The following is a 13,014-nucleotide window of genomic DNA, read 5'->3' on the forward strand; positions in this document are numbered from 1 at the left end:
CTCAGTTTGACATGTTGTCCTTCCCTGAGAAGAACTGGCAGTGCTTCCTTTGCAGATGCTCAGAGACCAGCTCTCTACAAAAAAAAAACAAAGTGTGGAGGAAATAAGGACATTATGATAATAACAGCAGGAATGGGGCTTGTTAGCAAACCCAGATTCACTCTGGTTTGGGAGCGAGCTTTGTGTGCTTGGCATTTCACCTCGCTATATTTGCTTTTTTCCCTCCACGATGTGTCCAATATTTTCATAACTTAATTCCCAAAGGGTGACGCCTAGAAATGTCGTGAACACTGCCAAATAAAAAGATAAGAGAAAATGTAGCCAGAATGTAGCTCCCTTACTTAAGTAAAAGTACTAATACCACACTGGGAAATTACTCCACTACAAGTAAATGTCCTGCATTCAAAACTTATTGAAGTAAAAGTACAAATGTATCAGCATCCAAATGTACCTAAAGTATCAAAAGTAAAAGTACTTAATGGACCCACTCAGATTGTTTTATTGTATTCCAAATATATAATAGGATTAATATTATTATTGATGCATTTATGTATGCAGCATTTCAATTTTCTCAAGGTAGGGCTCATTTTAACTACTTAATAAACTGTAATGAGGTTAAATAAAAATAAAAAAATCTTAGCAATCTAAATGTATAATGTTTTTCATGTTTAATCTCGACCTGAAAAATAACTAAATCTGTCAGCTAAATGTAGTGGAGTAAAAAGTACATTTGTGTCGAAATGGAGTGAAATAGAAGTATAAAGTTACATAATATTGAAATACTCAAGTAAAGTACAAGTACCTCAAAATTGTACTTAAGCACAGTACTTGAGTAAATGTATCACGTTACATTCCAGCGTTGGATACAGACGGCACCACACACTATAAGTGGGTCCTAAGTGATGATTACATTATAGATTTTTCAATAAATACATTTTTTTCTGGGAAATTCCTTTTAAAAAAACTAAAAAGGAGGATTTGAGGTAAATAAATAATTTAACTTATATCAGGTACAACACTGTTTATTTAAATAAACACTGTGTAGTCGAGGAGTACGACATTTTCTCCTCTTTGTCCCTCAGCTGTTATTTTTTTAATTCTACAGGAACAACTGCTTTATTTCCCTGTTATCTGTCTCTTATTTAAGCAAGATAGCTTTTGACCTCTGTGTTACTTCAGTTTAATGACTAATAATGATAACACCCATTTAAAAAAAAATCAAAATAAAATTAGACTATTAATGAATAATGGTATCAGAGAACCCCTCGATGTTATCAGGTGATGATAACGAATAGCAGCCTGCAATTAGGAAATCAATGAAAACTAGAAAAAGAAAGAAAAAGCTATTACAAAAACGAAAGGATCAGAGAAGCTGAAATCTTAAATCTGAGTGGAAAGCTTTTTTGATCTAATGATTTTTGGGATTGCCTTTCATGTGAAGAGCATGGGAGATTAAGGATAAAAACCCTGTAATGAGGAGCCTTAGATTGGCATGAGTCCCTTTATCTGAAGCAGTAAGGCAGCTGCATCAACAATAGAAAGCACAGGCACCTACATATAAAACCTAAACTACATATTTAAAAAAACATGCACAATAACTTGTTTTTTCCCTTTCCACTGGAGGGTAGTTTGTGAAGAGACTTGATTAAAATATATTATGCTGCAGTTCCAGTATCACAGTTTACATCTCTCCCTAATAGACACTCTCTTTGCAATAATTGGAACAAAAGTGCTGAAGTGATCATGAGTGCTCGAGGGCTTAATAAGTAAATGTTAATGTGCTGTATCCATAAATTGGAACTGTTCCTTCAGTGATTGCGAATGCACAATTTAAGCATCTGCTGTTGTTGCTTATATGGCAGAGTCTCAAGGCCCCCTGCTAAGTTCACATTTTAAAAAGGCAACATGACTTGATTGCAATGTAAATCTCAAGCCCGCTGATTTATTTTGGCGGTAGTCAATTTTTGAGACAAACAATGAAGATGTTAAACGGTTTTAATCAGAGCTCCACACAAATAATCACCTCTGGAAATTAACCACAGTCGGTAGCCAGGGATTTTTATTTTCTAATAATTCCTCTTTTCACGCTGAAGTAACAAGTCTCAAGTTTGTCAAGGATGCCCTTGAGAAAACACAACGTGGTTGTCTATAAACTTCTTTTTTTCACAACATATTACATCCAACCAAATATATTACACTATAAATTACACTAGTGTCTGCAGTAATTTTACAGTTCGGTAAAGTTAATAAAAAACCAATATAAACCTCTGGCATGACAGCACTTTTCAAGGTGAATCAACACGCGTGATTAGCCTTTCTCTAATGTTGCTGACACTCAATGATGCATAAAGGCTCGAGGACAAATATATAAAAATCTATCTTTCAAAACTATTTAATGAATGTCCCATATCTTCATTTTTGACACCTCATATACAGTAACTCAGAGGCGGTGCCACCGCGCGTCCAGCTGCATCCTTCATCAGTGACAGTAAGTGGACAGCAGCATGAGGAAGATTAACTAGAGAATAATTTGATTTTTGAAGCCGCGGTTGAGGTCTTTGTGTGGGAGGACGATGGAGTTGAGTATAATCACCTCGGACGGGATGGTCACATTACAACCTGAGGAGAAAAGCAAGGCTGTGTTTAGTCTGTGCAGTTTAGTTCACCACAGAGGATAATCAACATCGCTTTTGAGTTGTAACTTGCACTCTTGATGTACAGGATGGGATGGATTTTAAATTTCTGGCCTGTTTGAAATGAAGAAAAAGATCCCCGAAAGGTAGAACTGTGATAAAACTCACAGAAAATCAAATATTAATAAACAAAGATCCTCTAGTGTGAGATCTATTGTTTTGACAGGTGATCTCTGGGAAGTGCAGTGCAAAAATGTCAAAACAATGAGCACTTTGCAGCAAAGATGGAGACAATGACAGATGTAGAATTCAGTAATGCTTCCTCTATATCTATTGAGCCATGTTGGCCACTTATTGCAAGAAAATGCAGACAAATGCATGCACAAACTTGTCAAATTACTATTCAAATACACACTGCAGACAGCTGCTGGGACTGATCCCAGCATGGGCCCAGGAGTGACCCTTGTCTTAGCAACCAAGTTTTAGAAAGTGGAAGCGTTCCCCTTAATTATCCACTAACTTTTGCACTTTGGAGAAATGCTGAAGAGAAAAATACAATTACAATACTGAGTATAATGAATATTTAACAATGCATCTGAGGAATGCAAGTTCCACTTAAGGTCAGAGCACGCTTACCGAGAATAGTAATTGAGGGTGTGAGTTTTCCGTCTCTGAAGAGGGTCTCGCTGTCGATCTTCGCGAAGGGATCGTTGGGGTTCGGGTCGCTCGGGGTTCCTTCTACTCTTGCCCACTTGCCAATAGTGCTGTCCCATCCCACAATGCTGTTCAACACACAGCAGTGATCCTACAGGAAGAATGACAGAAAAGAAAACAACCTAATGCTTAGAAATTCAAGCATTCCCCTTTACAATAACTGAAGAAAATTGTGAATAAAAAACATTGAGAGTGGCCAGTTCAGAGTTCTTGTAACAGCAGATTAAAGGCTGGTAGTGTGTATTTAGAAATATAGCTCAACTAACAAATGGTCCTTGTAGGCAGTATGCAATGAAAGCCAATAAGTCACCCGCAGCCGAAATTCATTTTGAAGGCAGCCAGTCATCACTGGAGACACGGGATTAAATTATTCCAGCCTCCAAATCGTTAAAAATGACATCTTTGTGAGAGGCACGCGCAACAATATTTCTGGTGTGACAGAGGAGCTTAAAGATAAATTCCAGACAAGTCACTGTTGAAGTGTGGATAATGTTTCTAATAAAATGTTCAGATGTCACCAGCAGTGAATGGGCAGATAAATTTGCCTTCCGCTCACTCCGTTTGAGTTCCAGTTTAATTCCAAACTTGAAGGTTATATTGTAAGTGAAGTTAATATTTTAAGCAAAGGCAGCGGTTATTAAAATTAAATAAAAAAACTTCTCCTGCAGTGTGGATTTTTGTCTCAGTCCTCTGTAAGTGAGAGTAATCACACGAACACTCTCAATGTGTGCTCATGACGTATGCTTGCAGGGGAGCTTTCCACAATTGCCCCAACCCCAGGAGCACTCTTTTTATCAGGAGCATCCACTCCACAAACTTTTTATTGCACGCCTCTTCCTCCATAGCTTCCATTAAACTCTTATGTGCTGCTACGTTGCTGTGGTCTTGTGCCCCTTCCTGCCCTCACCAGCTTTGGTTTGGTGGCTTAAAATGCATCACCTTGCACAGAAAAGTTGCCACAGAAAGTACATCTCTGGTATAATTCATGTCAGACAGTGCCTGGTGTGCATTGTAGTCCATCTCACTCATAGCAGTTCATGGTTACCACCAAAATATCAAACCAGTGCAGGTGAAGAAAAAACCCAGTGTGCACATAGAATTGCAGTCACTTGTTTGCAAAAACTTTTGGCTAGTCCTTTTAGAGCAGTGATAAGAAACTTACCTGTAGAGTTGCACCATGAAGGATGACAGATTCTCGAACTCTGACCCCAGCACCGATAGTCACTCCAGTGCCAATCGAGACATTGGGACCCAACTGGATTGAAAGCAGAAAAGAAAGAGACATAATGTATTACAGTTAATCAGTTGGGGGAAAGTTAAGTACTACTTAAGTAAAAGTACTAATACCACACTGTGAAATGACTCCACTACAAGTAGAAGTCCTGCATTCAACAAAGTAAAAGTATCAGCATCAAAATCTACTTAAAGTATCAGAAGTAAAAGTACTCATTATGCAGAATGGCCACACTATATTACAAATATATTATTGCATTATTGGTATTGATGAATTTATGTAAGTAGCGTTAATTTTCTCAAGGTAGGGCTCATTTTACCCACTAAATATACTGTTATGAGGTTTTAAAAAGAAAAAAAGAAAAGTCTAATCACTTTAAACTGATCATGTTTTTATTTTAAGCACTTTATTTATAGATTTTTCAAGTTACAGAACAGTAACATTAAACAACAAATCAATCCCACCCTACTACCCCTCACAAGGCCGAAATAAATATAAAAAAATAAATTATAATAAATAATAATAAATAAATAAATAAATAAATAAATAATAAATAAAAATAAATAATAATAAATATGAAATAATAAAATGAATTAAAAAAATAATAATAATTTAAAAAAAAAAAAAAAATATATATATATATATATATATATATATATATATATAATATTTTATATCATTTTTTTTTAAAGGGCAAAAACAGAAAGGAAAAAAAGGACAATTTATACTTTTATGTACAGACACACAAACACACACATATTGAAGCACTTATATTCTTATATAAAGGTATGACAGGGACATCCTATATCACACTCACAGGTCCAGCTGATTGCATCAGGTTAGTGTACTGATCATGTTTTTTATGGTAAATCTCGACCTGAAAAGTAACTAATGCTAGCAGCTAAATGTTGTAGAGTAAAAGTATAAAGTTACATAAAATGGAAATAGTCAAGTAAAGTACTAAATACCTTAAAATTGTACTTAAGAACCTTTCCTTTGTAAAGTGCAAGACAACAGGGAGGGATGCTTACCGTAGCAGTGGGGTCAATGTTGGCTGTAGGGTGAATATAGACATTACCTGGGAAATGAGAGAGAGTATAAATAGATTTGTCTACAATATAAAAAAGAAACAAAGCATCAGAAGATGAACGAATCCTACCACTTATTTTGGGCCCTCCCTCCTTATTTGAGGCCAATCTCTCAGGATGAGTTGTGTGGTACTGGTTGAGGTACAACCGACTGGCATAAATTGCAGAGCTGAGAAAAGATTACACAACAAAGACAGTCTTTATGGCAGTAATGTATGGTTTTGCCGTTCAAAGAACAACATGTTGAAATGTTAATTGAGGTTTGGTTCAAGAAGACTAAACATAGTGTACAGCTGTTCTAAATGCTATTTAAGCTTGTACGCATGACAGTCTAATGTTCCTCTTCTCTTCTAACCTTTTTACAGGCTACAGGGTTGTCACAAAGACAAATTTATGTCCAGCCGAATGTGACAGCATTCATGACATGTGCACTCACCCTGCAGATTTAATCTGGCTCCAGAAGCTGAGGGTTTTATACACGTAGAGTTTTCCCTGTCCTGCCAGGGCAGTGAAAATGTCCTGCTCCAGCCTGATGGCCTCTGCTCGGTGCCAGCCGTTGGTTGGCTCCTCTCTGCAGGAGACAGATCATCTGTTTATGGCACTGGGCTACAAACTAGGGCCAGGGGCCTCATTTATTAAAATGCAATCTTGTGCACAAAGTTAGGAGTTGAAACTGAAGAAAAAGCTTGAGTATAAACAGAAACATATACAATAAACTGAAATGTGCATTTATTTCATTCAATTTTCATTGCAACATCAAAACTAACCTCGTCTGTTTCCAGCCACGATCGGGTGCGGTTATCATTATATCAATATTTTCTCTCTCCATATTCTTTTGAAGAATGAAAGAAAGAGTTTGCTTTCGCTTTACCCCACTTGTACTCAAATAGTCTTTGATATTTCTAAAATATCCAGTAAGATGCAAAACCAACCCAGTAGCTCCATTACCTCCAAAGTTTTCTTAAAGCCAAAGAAAAACATGAATTTATTGCCCTACAATTCAGCCCTTGGAATAAATTGAGAGCGGGGAGTTAAAATGCATTAATGATACTAACTTTGATGGTGTCAGTGCTGGGTTGAAACCAAAGCTGATTACCTAGTTGTGATCCAAAACTTAAGTAGCAGAGTCCATGTGTTCCATATTAATCAGGGTCTCTGGCGTAGTGTATTGTGAGAGCCCCAAGATGAAACAGAGTGTTAAATATTGATGAAAAGAATATTTTAAAGGATTGCACCCATAATCGAAGTTTTACCAAAAAGGAGGGGATGTGGTTAGAGGCAGAGTCCTCCCCAAGAGATTTTGCAGTATAACTCATCTCACTTCCATTAAGTATCTGTGATGTGTTCAACAACTTTGCTGATTCAGTGCCCAGCTTGATTTAAGTGCTATTGATGTTAGCAGGTGAATTATGCACAGCGTGTTTTGACCTTTTGTAATATATTTTCGAGTGTCCTTGGGGTGCCAAATGTTAGGTCTGCTACGCCACAGTGAACATTTAAAAACACCAAAGTGAAAAAAGTGTCAAATCTCCAACAACATAAAAACATAAAAACCCATGTATTGATCCCATGTGTAATTATGGCTTCTGTGAGTGACCGGGTGCAGGCTGTCCACATGAACACTTAAGCTGTAATCAATGGAAGCTTTTTCTAACAAAATAAAAGCACAGCTGGGAGAGTAGCAAATAACATTAGAGCACAATTTTACCAGATACAAGACCATTACTGTCAACTGTATAACATAAGTTTCTACCAAGTACAAGCTATCCAGTAAGTATTTGCTAGCTAACCTAAATAAACAACAGGGACAACTTAAAATAACAATACACACAAGGAAGTCAGTTAAGTTAAGTGCTTGCTGTTAGGAAGATGAACAACAAAATGCAGGATGCAGTGTTTTACACTTGAGAGAGCAAGCTACAATAAGGTTGATTTTTCTGGACAAAAGATGTTTTTGACCTACAGATATGGTTATCTCAAATGAATTCTGTTTTTTATGACTTAAGGCAAAAGTTTGACATTTTTGGAATATTATGTTTGCTTTCTGGCAGAGTTAGATGAAAACATCAATAACCCTCCGGTATCTGACGTTAAATATGAAGCTACAGCCTGCCGCCAGTTAGCTTAAAGGGTATGTGTCAACCTGCACCTTTTTCCTCCATGTTTTTGTGTCCAAGTGACTAATGAGGATTGAAAGAGGTCCAGTATTGAGAGAGAGTGCTGCAGTCAGCATCTGCCAAACGAGCTGCAATATAACCGCATGGAGAAATAACGCAGCGTCAATGTACATCAACTAAAAGAGCTTGTTTAGCCACTGACAGCCTCAGCTTGTTAAAATAAGTGTCTGCCAACATTATAAAGATGAAGAAGTCTTGTTCTGAGATCTTGTGGGAGGTGGAAATGTGAGTGAGACTTGCAGGGAAGAGTTTGTTGTGTTGTATAGAGATAAAAAATTTAATTTTCGAATTGCACTAACAAAATGTTGAGCAACCCTTTAGACTACCTTTGTTGGATACAGACAGGCTGAGGTTGCAGCTGGCCATATGATGGAGCCTTGCAGACCTTTGGGTCTGCAGTGACCATGATGACCGGGATGACTACTGCCAACCAAAGAGGAGAATTAATCCTACACCAAAGCACTTTTCTTTGGAAAAAAAATACTGTCCAAAAGTGGAAAGACCTGCTGCAGATTGAGCGGAGGTAATGTTAATAGCTCAAGTAAATGGCAGGATAACAGAAAATTCAGCATCTTTCATTATGTTGTCAGGCCAGACACTTAAAATCTGAGCACTTTTAGTGGACGAAGCACTAAACCGACATCGCCCAATCGTCCTCGCAGCTTGATTTGTGTTCTCACTAAATACTGGACCAATTAAAAAAAAACGTTGTTCCCATTAGTATACACAAAAAATATGAATAGCAAAATAGGGTTTCAGGTTAAAATAAATAATTTAATGCCCTTTAATGTAGCACACAGACTGGAAACAGCTAGCCTGGCTCTGTCCAAAAGTAACAAAAATTCATTTATGAGAACCTCTAAAGTTACTAAAGAGAGCAAATTAGTATTAACACTACCATTTCTGTAGTAATAAAACAGATGAGTGTTTAGTGAGCTGTTTAGTGAGCTATAAAAGTCCTGGCAGGTGGATTTTGTTACAAGCTGTTTCCCCATTTCCAGTCTTTGTGCTAAGCTAAGCTAACTGTCTGCTGACTGTTCCTTCATATTTACGAAACAGAAATGAGAGTGGCATCAATCCTCTCGTCTAACTCTTCAATAGAAAGTAAATAACCATGTTTACCATAATGTGGACCTACTCCTTTAATCTCTGAGGTAAAGACTCTGCCTTGCCCATTTCAAGGACAAATATTTGCCAGAACACACAAACAAAAACAAGCCGCTTGCAAATGGTTGGTACATCATTTTGCAAAAAAGGGTGCACAGAAAAGGGCACAGGCAGCATTCACAAAGCACCCTGTGCAATCTCAGCTTTATAATGGCTTATATATTTCTACAGCTCACACCATACACTAAGTGCTCTGTAACTACACCGTGCAGCCTAAATGCACCGACTTACCCATCGTATGGATATCTGATGATTGTGTGAGCAAACAGAAATCATGGCAGGGAGGAGAAGGGGAGGAAAAAGGACAAATGAAGAGAAGCAAAGAAATGGAATAAATGGTATTCACATGCATTCCCACACACAGATTCCCATGAGGCAGAGCTTCAACTCACAACAACATGTCCTGCTGGTTTTTCTGGAAGACGGCGCCGATGTGCTGGAAGATGTCTGGGTTAAAGAGGTATATGCCACAGTTTATGATATCGCTCACAAATGTGCTCGGCTTCTCCACATAATGCAAGACCTAAGAAAAAAGGTTAATTGTTACTTCAAGGTGCAATAGTAATTTGTGACTATTTGGGAAAATAGAACAGGAAGGGTTAAATACCTCATTTGTTTCCTCGTTTTCAACAATACAGCCGTAATTCAGTGATTGTTTTCTGTTTGCCTAATAAGAGAAGAACGCCGGTAATATTTAGGACATATCAAATTTTGACATCAAAGAACCAACATGTGATATTTCATTACATTCAGCATGCTCATAGCTAAACCCAATATAATAATAATACAAAAACTTTTTTTTTCCGAACAAAAAACTTTTTGGAGTTTTACTTCGACTACATTTTACAACTTCTATTAAAGGAAGTAACAAACTGTCAATAATGAAATCTGACCGTTGTCCCGAGGATAACAAAGCTGTTTGGTTCTCCATGTTCCTTCTGGAAGCTCAGCATCTCTGCGAGAGGAAACGCTGAGCAAACATCAGCATTCAGAACAAAGAAAGCCTCTGGACTGCCGGAGACAATCTGATCTCTGAAGTGATAGATACCCCCTCCGGTGCCCAGGGCTGCATACTCCTGCAGATACCTGCGGTGCAGAGTCAGGAAGAACAGCATACCTGCAGTCATTCAGCAGTGGCAGTGCATCACAGCAGGAAAAGCACCACCACTCGTACACAACATTAAAAACAGAAAATGTAAACTCAAAAAGAAGTAATACAATACGTAATGTATTCAACAAGGAGATGTGCTTAAATACCAGTGGTGAATCGTAATTAAGTTCATTTACTCAAGTTCTGTACTTAAGTACAAATTTAAGCTATTTGTACTTTACTTGAGTATTTCCATTTTATGTAACTTTATAATTCTACTTCACTAAATTTTTTAGGCAAATATTATACTTTTTACTCCTGATAGCTTTAGTTACTTTTCAGGTCGAGATTTAACATAAAAAACACATAAATACATTTAAAGTGATTTGACTTTTTTTTTTTTTTTTAATTAAACCTCATAACAGTATATTAAGTAGTTAAATAAGCCCTATAAAATTTAAATACTTATATAAATGCATCAATAATAACAATCCAAATACATATTTGGAATATATAAAACAATCAGAGTAGAGCCATTCTGCATGACGAGTACTTTTGATACTTTAAGTACATTTTGATGGTGATACTTCTACTTCAGTAAGTTTTTTATGCAAGACTTTTACTTGTAGTGGAGTAATTTCACTTCTGAATACTTTTTCCACCACTGTTAAATATAATTACAGTTCAGAGCACCTAAGAAAGACAACTTGTGTTATTCTTTACTGAATGAGGTTGAATTAAGAAAAAAATAATCTCTGTGAAAGTTTTTATAAAACTTAACACCTAAGCACTATATTCTCACAACTCCCACCAATACCGAAGAAATGAGTAATTAGTAATTGCTATGAATGCTCCAAATGCAAGTAACTAGGTTCGTCTGTACTTGTTTAGTGAGGTAGTTAAGGGCTTACCTGATAGAAATTTTGAACTCTTGCTGTGCGTTACATAAGAATCTGGTTAGTTCTTCATTTGGCTGATAAAAGCCGATGAGCAGAATCTCCTTCATATTCGGTACCTTGGAACACAAAAGACGTTCATTATTGGACTGGTTTAATTAAACGCACAATATCCAGGCTTCAGGAGGTTATTAGTGGGAGCCAAATTATCTGGTCTATCTGGAGGTCTTGTTCTCTCCAAAACAAGCAGACCTGGTGATGAAAGCTGCAAAAATACTGAACAAAATAGTTTCCCATTAAAATTCTGTCTCTGACACTGTTCTGTGGACAGTGGCCACTAACTAAGATCCAGACATCCGATGACTAAAATTCTTCATCTGGTTAAAATATATGGTTAAAAAACGACCAAGATCTTAAAAGCTTATCGGAAAATTTGGGTTTAACTGGATGAAGAGAAAATGCACGACAGCTTGTGGCACATGGACAAAATGGATATAACAACATTGACAGGCAACCAAATGAAATGACTTACAGTGATTAAAATCAAACAATTAAAAAGTGACTAATTTATCTCTTTAGAAGAGAAAAAAAGTTACACATTATACCTTTAAGGGCTATTATCTGCATTACAGTGCACATTGGAATGAATTATTATTTATTTTCAAAATCCAGTTAGGCTCAAATTTACCATAAAATATATTTGGTTATATTTAAGTTCAACAGTAATAACTGTTTTCTAACTTATGGAAACGTATTGCTGTCACACTAAAAAAAACAGGCTAGGTATCTAAACTAAAAAAAAGTGGCTTAGTGTGGCAGCAATACGTTTCCGTACTAACTATTTGTATGTTGTTATATTGAAACAATTTACTTTAACTGTCTCAGTCACCCTACACTGTAGACTACATTTGCTCATAGTCAGCTGCACAGTGACTTCAGTATTGCAGTGACACTCACCTTGGCACATGCTTCAATGTGATGCTGGAGCATGGGCACACCGGCTACTGGGAACAATGGTTTGGGCACTTCAAATGACAGCGGCCTGAACCTTGTGCCTGCAAAGCAATGATGGTGATTACTTGCAAATCGGATTACAATGCAGATCTCGTTACACTCATGTTCCTAGTGTGCAGCAAAACTCTTAAATAAATTGGTATTTTAAAAGTCCATCTTTATGGTCAAGAAATGGTTCAACAAGGTCGTAAATTAAGCAAATAAGTGATCACAAGGCATAGTTCCAGTACAATCTCCACTTCGTTTGCATTACTCTCGTCTTAATATTAATATATGTACGGTGGACTAATATATGCCGAACTGTGTGCCGAACTAATGTATACTCTCTCCATTAAGCACATTATTAAACTTATACTTGTAGTAAATGTACAGTCATTTTAAAACACCTCACTTATAAATCAGAGTACGTTCACTTGACAGGACAGTGACTTCATTAAATGAGCCAATAATAAAAGCAGGTAGGATGAAACAGTTACAGAACTGTTAGCGCTACTTGCAAAGCCAGTTTTCTTATTTGCATGTTGTCAGCAGATGTTGATGATATAAAAATATGAGTTTTAAATGTTGTTGTTTTCCTTTATTTGTGTGGCGTCCCCTCATAATGCCACGTCAGTGATATAAACAAGCTCAGCGGGTCTTGTTAGCATTAGCAGCCTAGCTTCGCTTCAACAAAGCTACACAGCTGACTCTGAAAACACCACATGGATGAGACTCATTCTCACCTTTTTGAGGACCTCCTATTAAAATAACCGCCTTCAACATCTTGAACGAGGAGCTGCGTTTTATGACAGACAAGCTCAGCTTGGAGACTACACCTGTACAGCTGATTGACGAGTACTTCCGCTTGCGCTTCCTACCTGTGACGTCACGAGATCAGAATAAAAACACGGAGCGGAGTTTAGTTATTGGAGCGGAGTGGAGGAGCTGGTGCAGGGATGGGCAACTTAAATGCTAGAGGGGGCCACAATTTTTCATCGACACTACCACAGGGCCACATATAG

At 37.2% G+C, this 13,014-nt stretch overlaps 1 protein-coding gene across 2 annotated transcripts; it reads right to left on the minus strand.

Annotated features, from left to right (window-relative positions):
- Positions 1-2,041: 2,041 nt before the first annotated feature.
- Positions 2,042-12,883, minus strand: gmppaa (GDP-mannose pyrophosphorylase Aa). 2 transcript variants are annotated; one of them, XM_059343435.1, is made up of 13 exons: positions 12,736-12,883; positions 11,957-12,054; positions 11,015-11,118; positions 9,907-10,099; positions 9,621-9,680; positions 9,406-9,536; positions 9,245-9,259; positions 6,106-6,240; positions 5,741-5,838; positions 5,613-5,659; positions 4,510-4,602; positions 3,270-3,438; positions 2,042-2,619 (listed from the first exon to the last, which is right to left on the minus strand). In XM_059343435.1, exons 1-13 carry the CDS (start codon positions 12,773-12,775, stop codon positions 2,519-2,521), a joined length of 1,284 nt encoding a protein of 427 aa, XP_059199418.1. In that variant the 5' UTR covers positions 12,776-12,883; the 3' UTR covers positions 2,042-2,518. The 2 variants fall into 2 exon arrangements, with proteins under 2 accessions (XP_059199418.1, XP_059199419.1); XM_059343436.1 differs by lacking the exon at positions 9,245-9,259.
- Positions 12,884-13,014: the final 131 nt, after the last annotated feature.

This window comes from Centropristis striata, chromosome 10 (assembly GCF_030273125.1).
Source record: "Centropristis striata isolate RG_2023a ecotype Rhode Island chromosome 10, C.striata_1.0, whole genome shotgun sequence".
Lineage (NCBI taxonomy): Eukaryota > Metazoa > Chordata > Actinopteri > Perciformes > Serranidae > Centropristis > Centropristis striata.

Coding starts and splice junctions, on each gene's coding strand:
- gmppaa (XM_059343435.1), bottom strand. CDS start 12,775: ATGTTGAAGGCGGTTATTTTAATAGGAGGTCCTCAAAAAG. Junction 11,119..11,956: donor ACATTGAAGCATGTGCCAAG/GTGAGTGTCACT, acceptor TTGTGTTCCAAG/GTACCGAATATGAAGGAGAT. Junction 3,439..4,509: donor TTCATGGTGCAACTCTACAG/GTAAGTTTCTTA, acceptor TTCTTCCTGTAG/GATCACTGCTGTGTGTTGAA.